Genomic DNA, 25,746 nt, shown 5'->3' on the forward strand with positions numbered 1-25,746 from the left:
CTGGCCCCCCCCCCCCCCCCCCCCCCCCCCCCCCCCCCCCCCCCCGCTCCCCCTGGTTTTGTTTTGGTTTTTTTTGGTCTGAGAGAAAAGGGCTAATCTCAGCCTTTCGTTTGCTCCTGGGGGGCTTGGGTTCAGAGCTTTTCCGACTGTGTCATGGGGAGCATTGAAAAAGGCACTGTCTCCAGAACAGATGAGTGTATCACTCATTGGATGGCCCTGCCTGGAGATTCCCCTGCTTTCCCCTCCACTGCCAGGCTGCAGAAAACGGCCCATCCTTGTGCATGCGGGCTGCTAGCTGCGAGGTCTCCTAATCCTGCCCAGCAGTGGTTGCTGCATTGTCCTTCCTGCAAGTAGCCAGCAGCCTTGAGTTGGCATCCTGCTCCTTCCATTTGGCAGCAAGTGCTGACCCGTCACTGTCTGTTGTCCACGGGCCTTGGGTTGAGCCACCTCTGCTGCCTTCACCATCAGGACTGTAGCCCGTGCTGACATTCCCGTGTGCTTTGGCTTGACCTTTTAGGAGCAGGGTTTGTAAATTAAGGGGGTGCCCCCCCAACAGGTGCACACTCGGTTATCTATTCACTTCCACAGTGACTTCTTCTTACTGCGCCCCTGGGACCTCATGTGTCCCAGCCTCTGTCCCCATCTTCTCAGCTCCAGGGTCACTGTTTCCTGCTGTCTGTTTCTGCTCCTTTTCCCCTTCCAAGCAGTCTGCAAAGAAAAGGCAATGAAGATGATGACAATGGTGGTAATGATGATGTATTATTATAGCAGTACTTCCACAGTGCTCGCTAGGTACCTGTCACTGACATCAGCACTTTGTATGTATTAACTCATTTTGTCATCATTCCCATTTTACAGATGAGAAAACGGAGGCTCATACGTTGAGCAGCCAGCCCGTTGGGTCACACAGCTCATAAATGATAGAGCTGGAATTTGTACTCACGTAGTCTGGTTCCAGTTGTTACAGTTTCAGCAAGGTGGAACCCTCTGAGCCTAGCTCTTGTCTTTATCATCTTTAAAATTTTTTGATGGTGAAGAAATGTGAGGGCTGTGGGCAAGGAGGAGAGTCCAGCGGCTGAGGAAGAGGGTTGGCAGTTGAAAATAGGGATGAAACAGGAAGCTCTTCTTCAGAAGTTTGGTTTGAGGTTAGACATAAGTGTCAGGGGACCATTTTTCTGATCAACCTGTAGAATATGGTGGGAGGTTAAGGGCCCCATTGTGCCCGTGAAGCAACTCAGACTCAGTTTGTGAATAGCCCCGAATTCACGGGTTGTGATGTCATCTTCTGTAATATGCAGGAATTTTTAATAGATTTTTAGACCTTTTATTTGGAATAATATTAAACTTATGGAAAAGTTTTAAGATACACACAAAGAGCTCCCATATATGCCCTCATCCAGATTCCCCAGCTGCTAACTATTTGCTTTATCTTTTTCTTCTCCCCAGCTCACACACACACACACACACACACACACACACACACACACACACACACGCTATCCCAAAAAGTTCAGTTCATCTTTAAGCTTTAATAATCTTGGAGGCATAAATGCAGGCTTCTTAAAAATTATTTATTTAGTTTGGGAAATTTTGAATAATAAATGTTAAATTTTTGTTTTCGTCATTTTTACCCTTTTCAATTGGAGAAACAATCTCTGGGGATTTTTAAAATAATGATTATGTTGTTAGGAAAGAAAAAAATAATGCTTTTTTAGACACAAGAATTTTGAGCCCGGCGAGGCTGGCTAGCTTCCCTCCCTGGTCGGTCACAGACTCGGGCTAGCGTGGTGGGAGCTTCCGGGCTCTTTGAGCAGGCTGGGAGCTCCTGGGCTGTGGGCATTTCCTTCTTAACAGAGCACTGCGGGTGGCTGTGTTTGGATTGGATCTGGGAGCTATTATAGCGCCTCATCCGTGGGCATCCTTTTCTGCAGGCTGCCTTCTCCCTGCTACTTCCTGTGGCCTTCCTTCCACCCGCCTTCTGCCCCGAGGCCATCTCTGCTGAGGGCCACAGGGGGGCCTGGGGCTTGTGAGAGCAGATGACGTGGGGCTTGCTGACGGACTTCGTAATGGGTTTATATTACTTAGAAATGTAGGTCGCAGGAAGCTTAGCCGGGCCCCTCCAGGGAAGGTGGTCATGTGTCTCTCCAGTCACAGTCACTGGCTGCAGGCACAGTCTGAGTAAGAGTGACTCAGGGACAGAGGCTCCTAAATCAAAATTGGCGGGTTTTCCTTTATCCTGGCAGCAAAGTCAGACCTTAGAGCTGGGTCAGGAACCTCTGGGGAAAATTGGGGATAGGAGTAATGACTTCTGGCCCCCTCTCGAGGATATCCCTGCAAGGAAGGCTTTCAGGAAGATAGCCTTGTCTGGGAACATGGGCTGGGATTGCTTTCTGTGACCATGTGGTTGGCCCTGCCAGCACTGCCTTCTTTTGGCATTCTAGAAGCTCCGTAGCTGTGTCAGTCCCATACATAAGGGAGGTCTAGTGTTATGATAGCCATGTGAAAAAGACGGGGTTACCTAGACTGTGGCTTGGTTGCCAAAAGAGCATATATATGCTTTGATTACATTAATAGAGGTACAGAGCTAAGGAAAAGGGAGGTTCTTAGTTCAACTAAGCCCTCCTGTGTTCAGAACACATATGAAACATTATATTCAATTCTGGATACATTTTAGAGATGAGGGGAGGTATTAGATCCAAAAAGGTTGCCTTGGAGGTGGTCAGCCTTCTATCATTGACAGTATTCATGCAGAGGCTAGGGAAATCGTGGTCTGTGCTCTTTCTAGTGGCTCCTAAGATGTGTATGTATATCCTAGGCAAGGTGTCATGGAGCTGGCAAACTTAAGTTAAAATCCACTAAATGCAATGAGAATGAATAGTCTACCAAGGCACACAACAGTGTGGATGATTCTCCCACACGTCATGTCGAGGGAAAGAAGGCGGACACCAAAGAATGCACCCTCCCTGCTTTTCTCCGTAGTAGACAGATGGCAGAACGAATCCAAAGCGACTGCCAAACGCCCTTGTGGGGTTAGGTGCTGGCAGTAACCGCAAGGGGCGCGAGGGAGGAGTCTGGGTGCTGGCAGAGTTCCTTGACATGGGTGCTGGTGACACAGGCGGGTGGGCTGGAGAGAATCCAGTGAACTCTGTGCTTCAGATGTGTGCACTTTTCTGTGTGTGCGTATCCGACTTCAGTAAAATAAAAATAGGATAGTCTGAAGATTGTGAAATCGCGCAAGTGGGCTAGAGGCTCTGGAACTGCACATAGAATTTTTGGAATTTGCACAGACCGAGGTAGATAGAGATACAGATCGAGAGAAGGGGCCAGACACCACTCCACCCACTGCCCGGGTATTATGGAGGGGTGAGGGGATTTTCTATTCCTTTAAACTTTCCTGAGCACCCAGTGAGACATATTAGTGACCACTGATAGGCTAGATCTGATCAAAGGGTTTGAACTGCTTCCTACGCTGTGCTGCCCTGCAGGGAAGTCTCTTTTTAAGGGACTCTTTCTCTAGCATTCACACCCAGCATGGCTTTCCCAGCAGGGCTGTGGGGTGCTGCGGGGGTGGCGTGGGGATGGGCAGCCAGCGCGGCTACTCTCTTTCACTCCTGACTGCTCTCTTGTGCTTCCTCCAGCTTTTTGATCACGTGGCTGAGTGCCTGGGAGACTTTATGGAGAAAAAAAAAATCAAGGACAAGAAATTACCTGTGGGATTCACGTTTTCTTTCCCTTGTCGGCAGTCCAAAATAGACGAGGTAAGCGCATGCTGGGATTGGTGGGCCCGACAGAAGCCCCAGAATGGGAAAGTCGACGAGCCCCTTTTCCCGACCCTTTGTCCCTTTTGCTCACCAGATGGATGGCCTGCATATCTTGTATTTCTCAAGAAACATTTGTAGGAATTAATGTGAGGTCATGTTGTTGTGTTTGTCTTTCAATTACTTAAGTGATTTCCAAATTTCTGGAGATGGGTCATGGTGTTTAGGTAGCTGGGGACACTTACGAAATGCAAGCAAGTGAAAGCATAGCAAGTAGTTTTGGTGACAGTGGAGAGAGGCGGGCAAGCCTTTTGTCAGGGCTGTGCAATGTGGGGTTTACCTGGAGGCCATCCTGGGAACGGGGAATCTGGTCAGGACCCCACGTCTCGGGTGCCCGGGCCACCTCTCCAGAGCTTCTGCCTGCGAGCAGCTCCAGCCCCAGAGAGGCCCTTTTGGACCTTCGGGTGGATCGTTATATGCCCACGCTGTTGTAGCTCATTGTTCATTCATTCATCTGCTTAGCAGGGAGGGACTCAGACATACCCCGTGGCACCATTGTACCTCAGACTGCAGGGAGACAGAATAAGTAGATGCAGCCTGTTCCTTTTCTACACGAGAGACAGAAAACACACACACACACAGAGCAAGCAACCTGTGAACAAACTCCTCATAATAGGGACTCTGAGAGTTCACGTTACCGAGGGTCGCTCAGGTGCCAGGCTCTGTCCTAAGGCGCACTCTGCAGTGAACACGGTATCTTCCAAAACGCCCGTGCATGAAGTGCTTGTGATTCCCAGGTTACCGATGAGGACACTGAGGCTAGCAGGAGTCAGGAACCTGCCCAGGACCACACAGCCGGGAGGCAGCAGAGCCCAGATTCGCTCTGGGCAGTTTGGCTCCAGAGCCTGTGCTCCTAACCAGTCTGCTTTCCTGCAGGATAGTCACGTTGGTGCACATGGCCCCCTCCACGCTTCTGGGCAGCAGCCCTGTACCTCCTTATCAGTAGGGTAAGCGCCCTGTCCCAGGCACCGCTTCAAGCCCCTGGAGCCCCCCCGTCTGTGTCATTTGTATAATCACATCATGTTGGAGCAAGAGGGGGCTTGAGAGCTCAGTAGGCCAAGCCCGTCATTCCCCAGATGGAGAACCAGGCCCCCGAGGTCACAGGGCTTATTGACGACGGATCTAGGACCAGAATCCCATACGCTCCCGTCACCCTTCCCCCCCCTTCCCCCCCACTGAAGACCTCTGAGATACTGCGGTCCGCCTGTCTCCGTCAGGACTGCCGTGGCCTGTCCAGACTCTCTGGTGTCTGGCATTGCGACACCTCCAAGATGTTTGGATCACTTTGTGATGTGTCTTCTCGGTGTCTTCCCGAACCTTTCTCAAAGTCTGTTCTTGGTACTAAGTTTCCCTTGGCTTCTGAGAGTGGAGACATGACAGTCATGGCCCCCGGGCAGAGAGGTGGGGGTGGCCTGGGAGTGAAGTGACTGCTCGACCTAGCTCTGTCGTCAGTGACCACTGCCCGGGTGCCATCCCTGTGCGGCTGGGCTAGACCCTGGGAGAGGACAGGGAGCAGATGGGGCCTGCCCCACAGAAGCTGTGATCTTCCAGGGAGGAAGGCATTGCAGAAGGGGGAGAGAATATCCTCAGAGGCAGGAGAGCCCCCCAGGGCAGGGCAGATGTGTCTGCTAGAGGGGCTTTGTGGGCAGAGGGGCTAGAGGCACCCCCCCACACACACACAGGCCTTGACCCTCCCCATCCGGGGAGGGCTTCCTGGGCCGGGCCGCACTGCCTGCCGGGAAGCCAGTGGACCACAGACTAATTACCGATCTGGTGGGTGGTTGCCTAGGCCCACTCTTCAAGGCTACCTGGAACCTTCAGGATCGTATAAATCTAGACCAGCTGCCTCATTCCACAGATGAGCAAAGTGACCCTCAGAGGAATCTGGGGAGCTGCCCACAAGGAAGTGGGCAGAGGTGTGAGAATGGGACCGGCCTCCTGATTTCCAGCCCCACATTCTTTCCGCAGCATACTCTCTGAGGCTTTTGGGGGTTGGGGTAGAGGGGAAGAAAACAGTGTCCAGGGGTTTCTGGAATGCCTGGCTTAGGAACAGGCTGCCGCTGAGCAAAGAACCACAAAGTCTCCCGCACACTCCCCTTTCTGTGCATCTCACGGGGCTGTGCGGCTTTCACCGTGAGCGGGGGCAGGCTGTGTGCGGGCAAGCGCCCCATCCCTGTGGCACCCCCAGAGGCCCACGGGGCCTGAATGAGAGCTCTGCCCTGTCCTGCCGCATGTGTGGCAACCTTGTCCATTCAGAGAAAAAACAGTCAAGTATAACAATTATTTTTTTCGAGTATCTTTGATTTAAAAAAAAAAAACACAAAAGCAATATGTAAAGCTATTTATATAGATAATGTAAAGATGTAAAGCAAAGAGTAAAATTTCTACCCTTCCTGATTCCCGAGTGAGTGACCATTGGCTGTCTAGCCTTTTTGATATTTCTCCATTAATCTACAAACAGAAATGAGCCCTATTGTATAAATAGTGGAGTTGCTGCTTACAAATGGGAGTTAAAAATTGGGAAAGAGGCGTAACTCATATTTAGTTAGTATTATCCTTAAATCTCTAGCACCTGGCTTTAGAAGTTCAGTAGCCAAAAATTGCCTTGGCATTTTGTCTCTCTTCCCCATTTGGCTCTGCCTGTCTTCCCTCGGGGCTATAGGAGCTGGGCTCTGGCTCGCCAGTGGAGAGGGGTGGTCAGGTAATAACAGGATTTCTCTTGTTCTCTTTTTACTTGAAGTTTGGCTGTGCATTTGACATCCAGGTAGATTTGCACGCTGGGTGACACCACTGTCCTGGCAAGCCACTGGCTGGATTCTAGTGTGAGCTGCACAGTTTTCTCCATGGCAGCCCCCAGAGAAATCCGTCCTGCAGACGGATGGACAGGAGACGGGACGGAGTCTGGCTCTGTGGTTACCCAGTGTGATTTGGAGGGAGCCACCTGTCCTCTCTGGGCCTCTGCTTGGTTACTGCCCTTGAGCAGCCTCCCCAGGGACCTGGGGGTTCTGCAGGCCTCCCAGCCCTCGTCCAACCCCCATCTGCTCTCCTTTGCAGGGCATCCTGATCACCTGGACAAAGAAATTTAAAGCGAGTGGAGTGGAGGGAATGGATGTGGTGAAGCTGCTTAACAAAGCCATCAAAAAGCGCGGGGTAACTTTTCTCAGGGCCACCTGTCCCTGCCGCGTGGAGGTGGGGCGATGTGGGGAGGAGGCTGGGATCTGAACCAGACCAAGGCCCTTCTTGGGGGCGGTAGTGCATGGCCGGAGGCATCACACGGGGTGTCTTGAAGACCCAGGCAGATGACTGGGGAGGGCCCACAGCCCAGAAGGTTCAAAGCAGGAATGTTAGAAGCGCTGCCCAGAGGGGCCGAGCCCTGGGGGGCTGCCTCCTTCCGACAGAAGCGCTGGGCTGTGCGGGGGCAGCTGACGCGGGCAGGTGCAGCCTGCGTGGTTGGAACAAGGGCCGTCAGCACAGGCCTGGAGCACGTGGTTTGTGGAGGGTTGTGGCTCCGTGCGTGAAATCCACTCGGAAAAGAATCCTGAGCCAGGTAGTGAAGGTGACTGTGCAGTTTCCATAATGCAGTTGCTGCGCTCTAATCCGGCTGATCTGAGGGCCAGCAGTAATGAGAGCAGCACCCCCCTGCCGGGTCTGAACACGGGGGCTCGCTGGCCACGCCCTCCGTGACCTCTGCTCCCACGTGAGAGTGGGCGGTGACGCCCCCGTTCTGTGTCCCCAGGACTATGATGCCAACATTGTGGCCGTGGTGAACGACACGGTGGGGACCATGATGACCTGTGGCTATGATGACCAGCAGTGTGAAGTCGGCCTCATCATTGGTAACGTCACCCCTTTCCCCGTGCCCTCAGCCCGTGTTTCCAGAAGGCACAGGCAGCCTCCTCTTGGGGTTTGGTGCGGTCGCAGCTTCTGATCTGGTCTCTCTCTCCAAGGCACTGGCACCAATGCCTGCTACATGGAGGAACTGAGGCACATTGACCTGGTGGAAGGCGATGAGGGGAGGATGTGCATCAACACAGAATGGGGGGCATTCGGGGACGACGGGTCCCTGGAAGATATCCGCACCGAGTTTGACCGAGAGATAGACCGTGGCTCCCTCAACCCTGGGAAGCAGCTGTGAGTCCCACCTTTTCTGACCAGTCGTGTGCATGACTTTGGGGATACTTAGCCAACGATGTGGGGTTGAGATGGGAGGGGCAGAAAGGCAGGTGATCACAAAGCAAGAAGCCCATCAGATTTGCACCGTCTGTCACTCCTTTGGATAGATATGCGGCTGTGGCGTCTGCAGCTTTAAAAGCATGTTTTAAATGATTTTCTCTTTGTCAAATTATGCTATAATTGTGTCCTGGTAAAAGATTTTGAAGATGAAGAGCACAGAAGCATTAGTATAGAGCTAGGGTTTTAAAACCCTTGTACACCCTGTAGTCACTAGCATTGCCGCTGGGTGCGGAGCAAGGCCACGCGGGAGGCAGGGTGGCTGGCAGGTAACTGCTTCCTTCTCAGGGAGTGTCCTGAGAGCTCTGTGCTGGGCTCCGAGGAGCCCCTTCCGGTCTGGCACTTAGAGCTAGTTGGGGAGGGATGTCCCACGTGTGAACGTCTGTCATGCAGAGGAGTGGGTGTAAACCTTTCGAGTCATACAGACCTTAAGGAGCCCAGAGAATGGAGAAACTTCTCCCATGTTATGTATGAGCAGATGGGTCAGAGTTGATAAAGAGCATCAGACTAATGGGGCAGGTTATTTTTGGCCTTAGCGAGCTCCTGGCTACAGAGGTATGAGTGACATTATTCATGGCAGTGTGGGCATTTCTTGATTTGAGCTCCTTAGCTCCTGAAGCGCCATGCTCCTATTTCTCTGTGATGCCGTGGGTTGCTAGTTCTCTCTGATCGCCCTCCCAACATCCTGGGCTTGGATGCTGTCAGTGTGCTGAGAGATGTTCATTGACCCTGTTGGCTTAATAGTCCTTACCTTGGGAGTTCATTTGTCATTTTGAAACCCATCACCCAAAGAGCTCCATACCCTAGGCTGGATGATTGGGCTTTCCACCGCCCGAGTTAATGGAATCGTGTAAATGGCCAGCCCCCCTCCACCGGGAATGGTGGTGGTGAATAAACTAGGTTCCTCAGTAAGAGAATGTCAAGTTCTTAGACCCAGAGTTGAACATCTACTTTGCATCCTGAGACTTGGGATAAAGGGTGCCAGTTCCAAAGCTCTGACAGCCAAAGGTTTTTTTTTTTTCCCCCCAATCCATTTGCCTAACTTGCAGTACTAAAACCTGACCCCACCTGACATGGAACTATTTACCGTGCCCAGTCATACAGTTCACTGGGGAGCTATGGACGTGCTTGATTGTACTGCTGTTTCAGGTACCTCTGGGGATATTCTGTAACATGTGCCTATGCATCATATTGCATCTCTAAAATCCTCACATTTACACATTCCCAAGCATATGTGACCCCAGGGGTTTCAGATAAGAGATTAGGTACCTGTCGTGACTGTCAATCACTTAATCAGAAGGGCAGGTAACTGCTTCCTTCTCAGTGGAGCAGGGCAGTTACCTGTGATAGCTGAGCAAATATGACCCAGGCCCTTGTCTGTATCCTTTGCCCCAGTGTGGGGGTCCCCTGTGGCTTGGATGGAAACCTGGATTTCTCTGCCATCCATTTTGAAGTATTTCTGAATTTCCTAAAGGGCTGAACTATATCCCTAGGCTGAACTGTGAACCGGGCTCACAGTTGCCTTGCAATAAACATTTTTGGAGTGGTGGCTGAATGGATGCATGGAGCGAGATGGATGGATGGATAGATAGTGGATAGGGAGGGGGGATGTGATGGAGAGGTGGATGGGTGGATGGGAGTGGATAGATGAAGGATGGGGGGATGGGGAGCTGGATGGATGGATGGGTGGGTGGGGGATGGAGGAGGAATGGATGGAGGATGGGGGCTTGGGGGATGGATGGATGGACAGAGGATGGGGGGATGGAGCATGAATGGATGGGGGCTTGGGGATGGATGGATGGATGGCTAGTGGATGGGAGGTGGCCGGATGGCTAGCAGATGGGTGGGTGAATAAATAGGGGAATGGGTGAAAGAGTGAAGGTTGGGGTGAAGTTCATCTTCTCTAGTATGTTTCCCTGTGAACTGATCACCAGAGGTCAGGTCTGGTTAAGAACAATGCTGAAAAGGTGACAAATTCTTGACTTACATCACATATTCCTGGAAATAGGCTACTGGCCAGAAGAGTTTTTTTGTTAAAGCGTATTTTTGCTATTCTCCTAGGCTCCTTGCCTAAGCTTTTGGAGATTCCCTGTGTCGTCTTCTGTGCAATGCTAAGGTCTTCAAAGCCATTTTGCCCTCCTTGTCAGGGAGGGGTGTTAGCTCCATTTGACTGGTGGGGAAATTAAGGCACTGGGATAGGACAAGCTGACCCAAGACTCTTTGTTGAGCTTTGATCTGGTTTAGGTTTAGGGTTTTCTGCCCCACTTGAAAGTTTGAGTTTTTAGAATGAGCTTCTAGAATGTCTAAGAGTCATCTCTTATTTATGGACAAACATTTATCAAGAAGGGTCTGGAGGAGTGGTTTTTCATCCCTGGTTGCGTATCAGAATTGCATAAAGGCCTTTTAAAAACATACTGCTGCCCGGGCACCCCTCATCCTATCCACCTCCCTCCGAATTCTGACTCTCAGTGGGCCTGGGCTGGGACCTGTCCTCGGGAGCCTAAGACCTCCCCAGGTGATTACAGTTTGTGGCCAGGGTTGAAAATGTAGGTGTGTGGGATTTGCACAAAGGCCCTTGGTACCCACATGGGCTGTCGACCCCTACACACCCACTCATTCGTTTTGTCTGGAGTTTGCGTGCGTCACCCAGTGCCGACTATGTCCGGTTGCCAGGAAGGGCATGAGCACGGTAGCTCTGTGGTTCCTGCCTTCACTGGTGACTGCTGCTTTCAGGACAGCAGGGGACAGCTCCGAGTATTCAGCAACCCCAGCCTGGCCCAGAGTTAGGAGCTCGCTCTCTAAAACGGGTCAGATATTCAGCTTCCTCCCTACTGTCCTTGTATTCGAGGCCTTTGAAATTCTGGTCACATACCCAGATCCTACTCTCGATTTGAGTCCCATCTTCTTTCATTTTTAATTCTCTTTCTCCTCCCCTCCTGTCTCCTTGGCCTTCTTGATCTTCTTTATCTGTGTTGTGTTTGGACTTTTGAATTCTATTGCCCTGTGTGATTCCTTATCACATCCTTCAAAATGCAAGGAGACACTTGCCCCACAAAACAGCAGCAGCAGTGACTAGGACAGCAGGATGGTTCGACCTGGAGAATTCTTCGGCCCGAATGGTGGTGAAGTCCGTCCTCCCCAAACATCTGTTCTTCCCATCGCTCTGCCCACTCTTCAGAACCTCTGCACACTGCTGATCCCGCTGAGCATGGCCTCAGACCTCTCCCAGCTCTCTGTGCCCGGGCTGCCGGTCTGAGCACACCCTGGCTGCCAGGGGCACTCCCGACTGGCATTCAAGTCCTCGCTCCCCTTGTCTGAACATGACCCCCACCCCGCCCCTCCCAGCCTGTCCCCAGGCCCCGTGGGTCTCAGGCCTGCCTGTGCCTGCCGGGGGGCGCCACGGTATCACCTGCACATCTGACTGCTGACAGGCAGGTCACCACTTGCTGGGTTCCCAGGAGCAGAGGGAAGTGTGTCGGTGGAGAAGGAGCGCTGCTGTGTCCTTGAGCCTCCGGCTTGGGCTGAGCGAGGCACATCAGACATGCCTTTTCCTCGTCCTGCTGCTCTGACGGGTTCTGGGAAAAGGGGACGGCGGGATCTATGCATGTAAGAGACGTCGTGTGGAAAAGGGAGATCATTTTGAGTGCCCCTAGAGGGCAAAGTGAGAAGCAGTGGGTAGGAGGTGCCAGGAGGCTGATCTGAGCTCCTGCTAAGGGGAAGAAGCTTTCCTGTTGTCACATCGCCCAGTGGGGGCCGGCTGCCTAGGGAGGAAGTGAGCTAGTGACGGCAGCCAGAGACAGGGTCGGGGTGGGGCCAGCTGCCCGCTAGCGTGACAGTAATAGCTCCCATTTAATGGCGGTGCCCATGAGAGAGGCACAGTGGCGCAGTGCCTAGAGCACAGCCTCTGGGGCTTAACTGGTTCCACGTGTGCATTTGCTGCCTATTAGCTCTGTGACCGTGGGCAAGTGACACAACCTCTCTGAACCTCAGTTTCCTCGTCTGTGAAACTGAGAATGATATTGTCCACCTCATAGGGCTATAATGAGGATGGAGTAAGTTAGTGCACGTGAAGTGCTCAGGAAAGCGTGAGATGCAGAGCAAGGCCACATACTCACGATGAGCTGAGATTGTAGCGTGTCACCCCTGTGAACCCATATTCTCCACACAGTAACCTTATCAGCAGGCCCTGCCGTTCTCCCCATTACCTAGGTGAGGAAACCAGGGAGCAAGGAGCACGGCAAGGGCAGAGCCGGCATGGAGCCCAGACAGTCTGGCTTCTATACCTGCTTTGAGATTCCGGCTCGGGGCTACGCAGAGGCTGTTCCCATAGGTCCTTGGGGTGGTGGCTGAGTGGCCGGGACTCAGAGAGGCACTCTTCTGCCAGGGATCCCCGACACAGTTGTGGCTGGGGCGATCGTGTCCGGTCCCGTCAGGAGCGGGAACAAGGAGAACCGTGTTTCTCTGTGCCCGTCTTGGGGCAAGGGAGGGCCAGGTGCTCAGCTAAGCAGCCTTGGCTCCTGGGCCCGGCTCTGAATGGAACAGGTGGTTCTGCTGTGTCACAGGTGGCTCTGGGGTTCCAGCTGGGCTCCTGGATGAGGGCCTGCTGCTTTGATCTGTCCGCCTCGGGGCTCCCTCCTGGCCCCTGCTCAGCCAGCACGTGGAGTCTGAATCTGGCTCAGAGGTGGCACGGAGCTCTGGTTCGTGGTCGCCTCTCTCCTGCAGCGTTGGCCTCAACTTGGCTGCTGCAGTTCCAGAGCCCATGCCTCCCCAGGAGGCTAGAGAGAGGAGGCGCTCTGGGATGGGCCTGCGGCTGCACATGAGCTACTCAGAGCCCTCCCCTGGGATTGAGGGTGAAGTCAGTGGGGGAGGAGTGGGCTCCCCAAAGCAAATTCTTGGTCCTTTTGGCCAGAGAAGGAGAACATGGATGCCTGGGAGGTGGCCAGCCACGGGGGTCCCATGGGGAATGGCTGTGTTTCAGCCCCATCATCTACTCAGGCTTCCCTCCAAGAAGGCATTTACCCTTTGTGAGCTGGGAAACAGAGAGAATACTTCCAAGCCACCTCCTCTTGCAGGACTCGGGAACCTCCCTGCAAGGGAGGTTGGATAGGAAAGCCCCTTAAAAAAGCATAGTGTAGTGTCTTGTAAGAAATGATCATATTCTGCATTTCTGTCTGGGGGCCTCCTCGTCATCCCCAGTCTCACCTCCAGGCAGCCTTCCCTGCCTGCCCCTGTGCCCCATGGTGCTTACCTCCTTTGCCCACCTGGCGGTGGGTGTGGGGTCTGGAGGAGATGCCCCCTCCCCCATTGCCGTCTCCTCGTCATTTAGTGGCACAGGTGTGCAGTTTTGCCTGCTGGTGAGACCGTGAGGTTGGGAGGACGAGGTGGTGCCTTCTCCCTTCTGCCTGCCTGTCTGTCTTACTCCTCGTGAGCCGCCCCAGGGGTACGCACATAGGAAGGACCCGACAAGTGTCACCCGCTTTTCTCCCACAGGTTTGAGAAGATGGTCAGTGGCATGTACTTGGGGGAGCTGGTGCGACTGATCCTGGTCAAGATGGCCAAGGAGAGCCTCTTATTTGAAGGGCGGATTACCCCGGAGCTGCTCACCAGGGGGAAGTTCAAGACCAGCGATGTGTCAGCCATTGAGAAGTAGGTGCTGCCCCTCGGGGCTTTCTCTTTTCCTTCACTCCACCCCCAGCCCCTGCCTGCCTGCGCACACGGGGGAGATTAGAGTCCAGGGAGCCAATGATTCTAGCGGGGAACGAGGAGCTCACTGAGCCTGGGTGCTGGGCTCAGAAGCCCCCTGGGACATATGAGGACCTTCTCCAGACGCTGTTCCAGGGACCCTTGGTGACCTCATGATAATTGGGTGTTCCCTGAAGAAAGGGTTCTGTGGCTAACAGGATTGGGAAATATTGCATATTTATTCTCCATTGAGAGATTTATAGTATTCATTACCATATCAAAGAAAACCCAGTTCACTTTGGTTAGCTTATAATTTCCCAAACTCCTTTTTTTTTTTTCTGGAGAGAGAGAGCACGCAAACGAGAGCACGTATGTGAGCAGGGGGTGGCAGGAATGAGGGACAGAATCCCAAGCAGCCAAGTAGGCTCCATGCCCAGTGTGTAGCCTGACTCGAGGCTCAGTCCCACGACCCTGAGATCATGACCTGAGCACAAATCAAGAGCTGGACGCTTAACTGACTGAGCCACCCAGGTGCTCCAGTTTCCCAAACTCCTTTGGTGCCTGAAATGCCCTCCCCACTGCCTGCCCCCCATTCTCTCACCTGTTAACAACAGCCAGATGTGTTCCCTGGCACAAGTTTGAGAAACTGTGGTTAACAGCTGAGACAGGGCAGATAGACGGGGGTGCACAGTCCAGCCAGCCACCTGACTGCTACCTTCCGACCTCACCATGAGAAACCCAGACTTCTCTGGCCCAGCTGTGCCTTGTGGGCCTGCACCCTGAGAGGGAAGAGGGTAAACGTGGTCCCAGGGCAGTTTGACATGGTTGGGCGCCTCTGAGTCTGAAGGACTCCTTTCTTGTGGCTGGCCTCCGTGGGCCACCAAGCTCTGTTCCTGGTTTGGAGACAGACATGCAGCCATGTGAGGCCACCTGCCAAAAGATAGGGCTCGCTGGGTGCTAGAGATGGCCTTTCATCTCTGCACAAAGCTGTCGTTCCCACTGCTCTGCTGTGTGCTGGAGACTCACATCGAGCTGGTGGCTTCCTAGCTCAGGCTCCTGGGAGCAGATGCAGGTCAGTGGGCTGCAGTTAGAGGAGGCGGCTGTGGGAATTGGAAGGGGTTTATGTGGACTCACTCCTCTGTCACATCCCTGGGCATTTACCCTCGGATCACTCCCCTTCAGGAGCTATTGGGGCAGAGCGACTGTCGGCAGGGCGCCATGATACCCAGTTTCCAGCCGTCTCTTTTCTCAAGCCTCCCGGCTCACTACTGCAGAGGGAGGGGGCAAGAGCCTCCTGACATGTCTTCACAGTCATTCACAGACTCAAGAAATGCCTACCTTCCTTTTGGCCTGCTTCTGGTGTTGGCTCTTTGGTTACCAAGAAGCAAAAGCCCACTTGAACTAGCTCAAGAAAACACATCTATTGTCATAAAGGCTGTCTCAGCAAAACCTGAGCATCCTACCAAGGCAGATGTTCAAAGCGTTCTCTTTAAAATCAGCAGTAAGACAGTATCACCCATTTTTATTTAGCATTGTCCTGGAGTCTTAGCCAGTGTTTAAAAAAAAAAAAAGGCATAAGAATAAAAAAAAAAAGAGGAAGTAAAATTATCATTATTTGCAGATGTTAATTGTCTGTGTGGGACACCAGAAATATCTAGAGATGTGAATAGAATAACAAGAGGCTAGGGAGTTGTCTGGAGATAAGATACAAAAGTCAACTGTATTTCTGTATATTGGCAATAATTAAAATATGTATGTTTTTAAATAAGTCTTTTATTTTAGAATATTTTTAGACTTAGAAAAATTGCAACGATGGTACAGAGTGTTCCTGTATATTGCTGACTCCATTTTCCCCATTGTTAAACATCTTACGTTACTATGGTACATGAGGGTGAAAAAAAGGAAAAAAAAAAATATATATATATATATATGAATATATGCCGTCTATACCATACCATCTGTAATAGTAACAAAATCCTGAAGTACTTCGGGATGAATCCAACAAAAGATACACAAAACAGGTATGCAGAAAATTAAAATTTCCATGGAAAACCTCAAGGAAAGGTGTGTAAGCATCCCAGGACAGCTCACAGACCTCAAGAGCAGGAGATTTGTCTGCATCTCCTGAGCACAAAGCTCTGGGGTGGAGGCAGCAATGTCTCACCTCCCTTCTCTCCGTGTCCCTGGCATGTCATAACCCAGCCCGGTACAGTTTCTTCTCTTTATTACCCGGTATTTCTTATGGAGGAGACTCCTTCGTGTGTTCTTCTCAGGCACTTGACTGTCTTCATCCCGTCATTCACCCATGGTGAACGGGTGTGGACTCTGGACCCTCAGTGCTTTGCACTGCCCAGTGTGGTCCTTAACTCACACTTATTGGCCTCTAACCTCACAGGAATAAGGAAGGCCTCCACAATGCCAAAGAAATCCTGACCCGCCTGGGAGTGGAGCCATCCGATGACGACTGTATTTCAGTCCAGCACGTGTGTACCATTGTCTCATTTCGCTCTGCCAACCTGGTGGCTGCAACGCTGGGCGCCATCTTGAACCGCCTTCGAGATAACAAGGGCACACCCAGGCTGCGGACCACGGTTGGTGTCGACGGGTCTCTTTACAAGACGCACCCACAGTGAGTCTGCCCTTTGCTGTCATTGGCACTCAGTGCCCATCTAGGCTCAGGACTTCCCCCAAAGGTCAGACTGTTGCACCCAGTGGAGGTTTTTGGCATATGAGACAATACGTAGCTCTGGGCAGAAAGGTCAGAATTGCCCACTTGAGAAGTATTCCTGGTGTTGCTTCTGTACTGTCATTTGCCCCTCACTTCTTAGGTCTTGTTAGAGATTTCTGTGGCTGCCCGGAACACTGGGTGGAATATGTCTGTATCTTAAATTCTCTTGCTTATTCATATTGCATCAGAGACCTCCATCCTAACTATAGTTTGGGTCATAGGTGCGATGCCCACATTCTTGTTTTAGAATCTCCTGTGAAGAGCCCCCCAACCCTCAGACGTGCCTTTTTTTTTTTTAAATGGGCAGCTTGTTGATGCTTTGCATCTGAGAGCAGGAGGGAGATACAAGTTGTCAGTGATCCCCGTTGGCGATGAGGGGCTCCTTACCATGCTGCCTTCTTGTGTATTGAACCCCTTAGCTGCAAAAGCCTTTTGTGGGACCGAGAACATGGCTTGTGCAGTTTTAAAGATGAAATTCTGAGTCTTCATATACTATTAACAATAGCTGCCTGGGATGTGATTTTTTTGCACAAGACCTCATATTTGGCCACTCTGTGTACAAAGTGCATGTGAAATGGTCTTGTGGTACCTTGACAGCCAGTTCTAGAGACAGTTAAGTGAACGTTGACTTAAGTGGAAACCGTTCTGTTACTGAGCAGGTAGGGTTTGAGCTCATTACATGTCCTTATCTGTTAGGTTCATAGTTTTATCTCTTTGTATTTTTAAAGTACTTGTAATTTTTTTTTAAGATTTTATTTATTTATTTGAGAGAGAGAGTGAGCACAAGTAGGGGGCAGAGGCAGAGAGAAAAGGAGAAGCAGACTCCCCACTGAGCTGGGAGCCCGACATGGGGCTCAGTCCTGGGACCCTGGGATCATGATCTGAGCTGAAGGCAGACGCTTAACCGACTGAGCCACCCAGGTGCCCCAGTATTTGTAAAATTTTTGATAACGAAACTAGCTATCTTTTTCAGGGATGGGTAGTTTCTTGGCAAATGTTTGGACAAGAAAGGGATTTGCAACATCACATTAAAAATTTTTTTAATTGTGGTAAAATACACACTATAGAATTTCCTGTCCTAACCATTTTTGAGTATACAGTTCAGTGGTGTTAAGCATATTCACACCGTTGTGCAACCAGTCACCACCAGCCACCTCCCGAACTCTTCATCTATAATATCACATGTCAAACGAATAACTTTGATTAAATGTGTTCTAGTTCAGAAGTCACATGTATTTGGTATAGGAACTTTAGACAGTTCAAAAAATTACAAAGAGAACAGATGTGATTTTTCATTCTATCCCCTGGCATTGGTCACTGTTGATGTTTTGGGGTTCTGGTTTCCCTGTTTCCTTTGGCAGGCAGCTTTCCATACTTATGACAGACCATAAACTTTGAGGAGGTTCTGTGTCTCACTGAGTCCTAAAGTCCTTTTCTAGCCAATAAAGAATGTCCCGACTCTTGGGAGCGGAAGCAATGGGCAAGTGAAAATAAAAAACAAGAGTGATTATTTATGGAGCCAGTAACCAATCAAAGCAATTGACAAACTTGTTTAGTTCTCACCGCCCCACTCTCTGCCAGGTACTGTCAATCCTCATGGACTCCAAGGTTAAGTCACAGGCCCAAGGTCACCTGATGCGGGTGGCAGAGCTCGTCCCTGTCTCCTGATCTGTCTGACTTCCAAACACCAGGCTCCGGACATCACTGTGCTGTTAGCTCCGTGTCATGGTGGAGGACAGAACCCTTTTTGGACCCTGAATTTTCTGTATTTGATCGTCATGTCATAATGTGTATGACTGTGGGCTATTTGCATTTTTCCTTTTTACTTGTCTGCATCTGCCAGCTTTTCTACAGTGCTCGTGTGTGACCTGGGTGATGAGAAAATCAGGTCTAGAGCATGGAATTCAGGTGTGGGAAAAGAAAGGGGAACCAGAGCTTCCTGAGAGATGGCTCTAGTCTAACTATTGTGGCCTGCTCCCCGCCCCACCCCCAGGTTTTCCCGGCGTTTCCACAAGACTCTGAGGCGCTTGGTGCCCGACTCCGATGTGCGTTTCCTCCTCTCGGAGAGCGGCAGCGGCAAAGGGGCCGCCATGGTCACCGCGGTGGCCTACCGCCTGGCGGAGCAGCACCGACAGATTGAGGAGACCCTGGCCCACTTCCGCCTCACCAAGGACATGCTGCTGGAGGTGAAGAAGAGAATGCGGGCTGAGATGGATATGGGCCTGAGGAAGCAGACGCACGAGAAGGCCGTGGTCAAGATGCTGCCCTCCTTTGTCCGGAGCACTCCAGATGGGACCGGTGAGGGCCTCTGCCGGGGGCTGACACACCCCTTCCGCTTCTCCCACCAGTGACCAAGTGGGGCTGCAGGGAAGTCGCATCTCCCACGGATGCGTTTATTTTAGCAAGGACTAGGAATGCGTTCAAAGCCCTCTGCTTTCCATTTTTACCACTGACTTGCCCCTTGTGTGACTCAGGGCCCTTGACTTGCCCTGGATCTGGCCTCCCAGGCAAGCACCATCTCTAAAACCACAGTCCTGCTCTGAATCAGAAAGTGTGCTTAAAACAGTGAAACTGGGCCAGTCCCACGACGCTGGGATTGCGGCAGGTTCTCTCACAGACAGATTCACCAGCAGAAGGATAGATACCCAGTGCGCCCTTCAAAAGTCCTGACGTGGTGTGCAGCAAGCAGACAGGGGCCTGGGGCTCCAGGCAGATTTGGAGAACAGAGTTCAGCCCTTAGTGCTGACCTTGCTGAGCGCTCTGGAGATGCTGAGGGGCTTCTCTGGTGGGTCCTTGAAATCAAATTTGTGATATGAATTGGTCCCATGTGTAAGTTACTTATGATTGTTTTATATCCTTGCATTCAAAACCACCCTCAAGCCTAGTGGCTTAAAACAGCAACCACCTCTTAATACTCCTCTGGGCCCAGCTCAGCTGGTCTCTGCTGGACGCATTCATGAGTCTGCAGTCGCTGGGGGGGTCAGCTCGGAGGCCTCGCTCACACGTCCAGCAGTCGGCACTCAGCAAGGGTGCAAGAGTGCCTGGCCGTGCATCTCATCCTCCAGCAGGCCGCCGGGCTCGTCCACGTGGTAGCACCAGGGTCCATGAAAGAAAGGAAGGACTTCAAAGCCTTTTGGAGGCCTAGGCTGGGACTGGCTCAGCTTTGCTTCTGCCACACTCTGTCGGCCAAAGTGAGTCATAAGGCTGGGCTGGAGCCAAGGGGAGGAGAAATAGACTCCATCTTTTGATGGGAAGAACTGCAGAGTCACTTTGCAGAGGAAAAGTACAGGGAAGAGAATGACTGTGCACATTTTTACGCACACGCTACACATAGACATAAAGGACTAATTTTTGTGAGGGCATCCCTAAAATCGGGTCACTGTTGCCATGCTTTTCAGTAACCCTGGAGAATTTTGTTTGTTTATTGTGACAGGTGGTTCATCCATGGGTCTTTTGTCCTTCTAGTGTGGCTTGAAGGTCGTGGTGGCCAGTGAGTTTGTGCCCACCCTCCCCGAGCCTGAGCCGTGTGCTGGAGGCAGCAGAAGCTGGAGCTTCTCCCCTGTATTTAATATGGGGGCTCGAGTCTTGGGGTTACCGGCTGCCAAGAGCCACTTAGCTGTTTTTGATGTTCTTTACATTCTTGACTCTAATAGAGCATGGTGACTTCTTGGCCCTTGATCTTGGAGGAACAAATTTCCGTGTCCTGCTGGTGAAAATCCGCAGTGGGAAAAAGAGAACGGTGGAAATGCACAACAAGATCTATGCCATCCCCATTGAAATCATGCAGGGCACCGGGGAAGAGGTGAGACGGTTTGGCTTTTCTTCCACGATGGCACATGTGTGTCACATGTCCAGTGGCATCGATGGTCCCCCCAAACCTGGCACGGGGTGCACGCAGCTCTGCCATCATGTCCTTGTGGCCTGAAAGCATCAGGCACCTTCGGCAACGCTGGGCTTGCCCAGGGGGCTACAGAGTTCCTGTAGCGGTACTTGCTCTGCATGTGTCAGCGCGTGTGCACATGCTCGTGCCTGTGTGTGTGCGTGTGTGCGTGTGTGTGCGCATGGAATCGTGCCCTTGTACTCATGCACTGAAGCAGGAAGCCAGAGAGCACGGGTAATCCCTTCTTTTCTCCTACAGCTGTTTGACCACATCGTCTCCTGCATCTCTGACTTCCTGGACTACATGGGGATCAAAGGCCCCAAGATGCCTCTGGGCTTCACGTTCTCATTCCCCTGCAAGCAGACGAGCCTGGATGCGGTAAGTCTCTTTCCTCTAGGCTCGGGGCAGGGCTGGCCTTGAGGATTCCTCCAGCCTCACTTGTCCCCTCGATGTCAGAAACGGCTCACACGTCACAGTGGGTTGACCCAGGCTTTATGTCATGCCCTCCAGTTCATCTTGAAACCCTTCTCTATTCGTTTTTTATCCTTTGGCCCACCCACCTCTTCCGGGAAGCCTCCTCATCCCCTGGGCACAAGTATCTCACCCTCCTCAGTGTTCCCTCTTCCTTTAAATGTTATAGCACTTTTTTCGTAATTGTTGGTGATTGTGTCTTTTTTTTCTGCTATGTCAGGTGCTCCTTGAGCAAGGGCCTGTGTCCCCCTACCCCCCCCCCCCCACCATGCCCTAGCACGGAGTTTTATCAGAGGAGATACTTAATAAATGTTCAATAAGTGGAATGAAACAGGGTCCAGGGTCAGGGCTCGAGCACCTGCCAAGTACTAAGTGCAGGGTACAGAGCGGAATCTGACAGTTCCTGTCCTCAGGAGGCCGACAGTCTAATGGAGGATCCCAGCCTTACACCTGCAGCTCAGCACTGGGCTAAGGGCTATTGGTGGCAGGTGGGGTGGGGGGTACCCCGGCAGAGGGAGCTGATTGTGCAGAGTCATAGAGGTAAGATGGAGCCTGTCATGCTGGAGGAGTCACGAGTGCCTCCTTGTGTCACAGGTGGGGGTGTGGCTGGGGAGGGGGCCCCGGAATAGCATCTGATCACACGGAACCTTGGGATTTAAGGCAAATGATGGGCAGCACTAGGGAGGCTAGGTCAGGCCACCTGCTTCTGGAAGCCAGTTAATCAACTCACTGTGCTGACTTGGGGCTTTTTCCTCTTAAGCCCTTTTATATCTCAGCAGTTAGATCCATATAAACTTGCATTTTGCAGTTTTTAAAGGTCTGCATTGTTTAAGGAGTTCACATATACCGTCACCTGTATTCATCATAGTTGAGTACACACCCAACAAATGTTCACCTTCATTCAAACCAAAAGTTCACGTTAGGCAGTAACAGTGTTACTAAAAATTTGCATTTCTCCATTTATGTTGTTGGCATACTGTTCTTTAGGGGAACTAGTTGGTTATACCAGGGGCCCCACCGTTATCCTTCTATGCCTCAGTTTCTCCATCTGTGAAATGGGCATTATGGACCAGACTGCCATGGGGAACGGTTAGGAGGGGGCGGGCCTTGTGGAGGGCTCCTTCTGTGTTACTGCTTTGAGCCTCAGATGCTCTAAGCTAGGCTCCCTGTAAATTCTCAGCAGATGTTTACTCAGGAGGGAGGGAGTGAAATGTTATATTCTGCCCAGAAGGGGCTGATTACACAGGACTCTCCTGGTGCCTTTCTTCTTTCAGGGAATCTTGATCACCTGGACAAAGGGTTTTAAGGCAACTGACTGCGTGGGGCACGATGTAGCAACATTACTAAGGGAAGCAATAAAAAGGAGAGAGGTAACTATTAAAAGGATGTTTTTAAAAATCTTCACTGTTCGGGGGATTATAAAAATTGTCCTTGCTAGGTCGTAAAGAATTCAAACAATACAGAAGCGTGCATGACCTGGGTAAGAGGGTTCCCTACACTGTCAGCAGTAAAACGGAGGTGAACAGTTTTGTGTTGTTAAAGGATGGTTTAAGAAAGGTAAAATCATGACTCTCTGACAGCTTGAAAAAGAGAAAAGCAGCCCCCGGCAGCCGGGCACGGCCTGGCGCTGTCAGCCTTGGTGGCCTCCTGTTGAACACGGAGTGTCACTCCATAACTGATGGAATTAGACAAGAAGGAGCCAAGTCTGTACTCCCGTCAGCACTTAGCACACACTCAGGATTGCCCTGCTTCCGGACAGCCTCCAGGCCAGAGCGAGCCCCACTCTGAGCACCCCCTGAAACTCCCAACCCAGGCTCAAATCCTGGAGTAGGTGCTTTCTAACCCATTCCGAGATGCCCCATAAGATATGTCGCCCGTGTGGCACCCAGTCCCTGTTACCAGCTCTGTTTGACTGCAGGTGTGTTTCTGGTGGTCTTTGGCTGGAGGACATTGACAAAATATAAAATGGAAAATTTGAAAGATTTTATCTGACTTATTAATGAGGGAATTCGTTAAAAAAAAAAAAAAAAAAGTTCAAACGCCTCTAGTTCAGGAGAGCAGCCAAATCCCCAGGCAGTGGGGAAGGCTGACGTGAATGGGTTTTTGAGAGAGGGATTGGTTGCACTTGGCAGAGTATGCGAGACAACTTACATCCCGTTCGAAAGAAACCCGCTGACCTACTTTTGCCCATGTCCCCACTCTTCGTGTTAGCATTCTCCCGACCTGCGTTCTGTGCAGAGACCAACACACGTATGCACATCTTGTAACGGGAATCCTACCGGATGTCCTCTATTACAACTTGCTTATTTCATTTAATGTGAAACAGGCATCTTGTCCTGTCACCACATAGGGGCCAACCTCCTCCTTTGCCGTGGCCGCATAGCAGTCCAGTGTTTGCTGGAACCCGTGTCTTACATCGCCCCTTTTGATCTATATTTGGGTTATTTCTCTTTCTGGTCCCTGCAAACCATGCATGCAGTAAGCGTCTTTGTGTACCTGCATGGCTATTTCAGAAGGACAGATTCTGAGGAATGGGTTTGGTAGTTCCGTTTTGCCTTCTGGAAGGCTGTAACCCTCTAAACTCCTGAGAGAGAGAGCTATTTGGCCACAGTCCCTCATCTTTTCTCCATTCAACAGTTCCCTCCAGGCTGCCTCTCTGGTACTCGGCATCATCTGTGAAATGGGTAGAATGCTTCCTTTCTTTAGATCTCCAGTGTCAGATACATCATTAATCGTAGGTGGTTAGTCAGTGAAGGAATATTTTACTACCTTTTTAACGGCTGGTAAGGAAACTCTTTCAGATGAGGCATCAGGCAGCGCTGTCCCTCCCCTAAAGCTGTGTCCCTTTCTTCCCAAAGGAATTTGACCTGGACGTGGTGGCTGTGGTCAATGACACGGTGGGCACCATGATGACCTGTGCTTACGAGGAGCCTACCTGCGAGGTTGGACTCATCGTAGGTGGGTGTCCTGGGACGTCTCTCTCTTCGGGGCAGGGAAGGCTGCGTTTTCCTGTTCTGTGGGGCCATGAGCCAGCAGATTAGTCCTCTGTGAGGGCCACTGTATCTGTCCCTATTGTCCTCTTACTGCCTCCAGAGTTTAGACCGAGGTTGCAGAGCTGTCAGGGGACTTTCTGCTCCCCTGACAGCTCACCCCAAGGCTCGTGACCAGATTGTCAAAACGGAGCTGCCCTGGATGAGGCCCCAGATGGCTCACACGGCTTGGGTGGACAGGGTGGGAGTACCTGGGGCCAGCCTTGCCATCAGGGCAACTACTGGGCTTATAGGGAGGGCCACCAGGCAGGTGTTGAGGGGTGGGAGCCTGCGATTGGGAAGGCAACAGAGCCCTCCTTCTCCCCTGACTGTGGGCAAGGGCCAGAGACTGGTCTTGGGCACCATTTTGCCTCTGGCAGCCACTGTCTCTGAGCAATCCCAACCACTTCAGTGGGTCGCAGAGAGGTTGGCTCTGCGGGTTCCCTTGTGGTCCAAACACATGAGGGGTCTGGACTTGAGAGCACGTTTCCTGAAGCACATCAATTCGGGCTGTGAGAAGACCCATTTGTCCCACTGAGCCTGCGCCTGGTGTCAGGATGCTGGGAGAAGGCCCTGTTTCATGGCCAACCCCTGCAGGCCCTACCTGGACGAGGAGGGCTGGTAGCCCTGCCGGGCAGACCCTTTGCTGAGTGCCTGGGAGATGGGGATAAGGCCCCTGAAGGCGGCCTTCCTCGTGCTCGGGAGACCTTTTCATTTGTGAAGCCATTTTTGGCTCCTAAGGAAATTCTGAAAACTGGGGAGCGGCTGCTCGTGTAAGGTTTTTGGGGCTTGATGCAAGGGCTGTTTTGTTTCTTCCTTTGTTTTGCAAGGCTTTCTGTCTCCACCCAGCCCCTGCACCTCTGCTTCTGAATGGGCTTAGGTGTGACATGCAAATCCAGAGTGACAAAGCACATTCCCTCGCTTCAGGGCTGGGTCTGGCCTTCCTGCCCAGTTCAGGGCCGCCTGATTAGCTGTTCCTGGCACCTGGCACTGGGGGAAGAGTGAGCCAGTGGGGCGGACGTTGTCCCACCTCGGGCTGCACGCACACCCGCTTTCTCCTTCTTCCATCCATCCATCTCTGCTCCCAATGCCCATTGGCAAGAAGTATGATTTCTATGTTTTGGCTTTCTGTGCACCCCTGGCCGTTTCTGGGGGCTCTTCTTCTCTCAGTTTCACACTTTGGGGTGAAAGGGAGCTGAGAAAACAAAAACCCCAAACAATCCAGTGACACAGGGAGAAGCGTCTGTGAATTCTATGGAAGTTTCTTTAAAGGGAACGAAAACAATCCAAGCCCTTTTGATCAGGCCAGTGGGGATTGCCTTGTGTCCCCCAAGGGGGCTGGAAGTCCGCCTGCATCCCACCGAGGCTGGGTTGGTGGTGCTCTGGGGCCTGGTCACGCGGAGTGTAACCAGCGTGTCAGAAATGCAGAGTCTCAGGCCCCACCCCAGATCTTCTGAATCAGCACCTGCATCTTAACAAGCTCCCCAGGTGACTGGGGTGCAGATTAAAATATCTGGGCGAAGTATTCCTTGGTTGGTTGGTTGGTTTTACATTTTCTAGTCCATTCACTGAGACAAGGCCGATGACCACAGGCTTGGATGTCATGGCGACAGAAACTGCTGTGAACGTTTTATATGCCGCTTCCTCTCAGTTTCTGTACTCAGCTCCTCAGGGACAAGAACAGCAAACTGTTGGTGGTTCCAGGCCAGTCCCTGCAGGGCCACAGCCTGGCTAGTTCAGGGATCGAGAGCCCAGGCTCCTGAGCCTCTGGGAACTGTATGTCACAGTGTGTGTGTGCAGTGTGTGCATCCAAGAAGAATCATCAGGTTTTCAAAGAGGGCTGTGACATCAAAATGACGAGGCACCATTACCTTTGGAAAGGCGCCACTGACGTGCTCGGGACACTGG

General features: G+C 51.7%; 1 protein-coding gene across 3 annotated transcripts in view; it reads left to right on the forward strand.

Annotated features, from left to right (window-relative positions):
- Positions 1-25,746, forward strand: part of HK1 (hexokinase 1) — a 113,902-nt gene that overhangs the window by 81,982 nt on the left and 6,174 nt on the right. For all 3 annotated transcript variants that reach the window (XM_027596273.2, XM_027596271.2, XM_027596272.2), the window contains 11 exons: positions 3,639-3,758; positions 6,873-6,968; positions 7,555-7,654; positions 7,766-7,949; positions 13,539-13,694; positions 16,126-16,359; positions 18,452-18,756; positions 20,112-20,260; positions 20,597-20,716; positions 22,084-22,179; positions 23,668-23,767. In XM_027596273.2, coding sequence (XP_027452074.1) covers positions 3,639-3,758; positions 6,873-6,968; positions 7,555-7,654; positions 7,766-7,949; positions 13,539-13,694; positions 16,126-16,359; positions 18,452-18,756; positions 20,112-20,260; positions 20,597-20,716; positions 22,084-22,179; positions 23,668-23,767 — 1,660 coding nt within the window. The remainder of the gene's footprint in view (positions 1-3,638; positions 3,759-6,872; positions 6,969-7,554; positions 7,655-7,765; positions 7,950-13,538; positions 13,695-16,125; positions 16,360-18,451; positions 18,757-20,111; positions 20,261-20,596; positions 20,717-22,083; positions 22,180-23,667; positions 23,768-25,746) is intronic.

This window comes from Zalophus californianus, chromosome 15, assembly GCF_009762305.2.
Source record: "Zalophus californianus isolate mZalCal1 chromosome 15, mZalCal1.pri.v2, whole genome shotgun sequence".
Classification (NCBI taxonomy): domain Eukaryota; kingdom Metazoa; phylum Chordata; class Mammalia; order Carnivora; family Otariidae; genus Zalophus; species Zalophus californianus.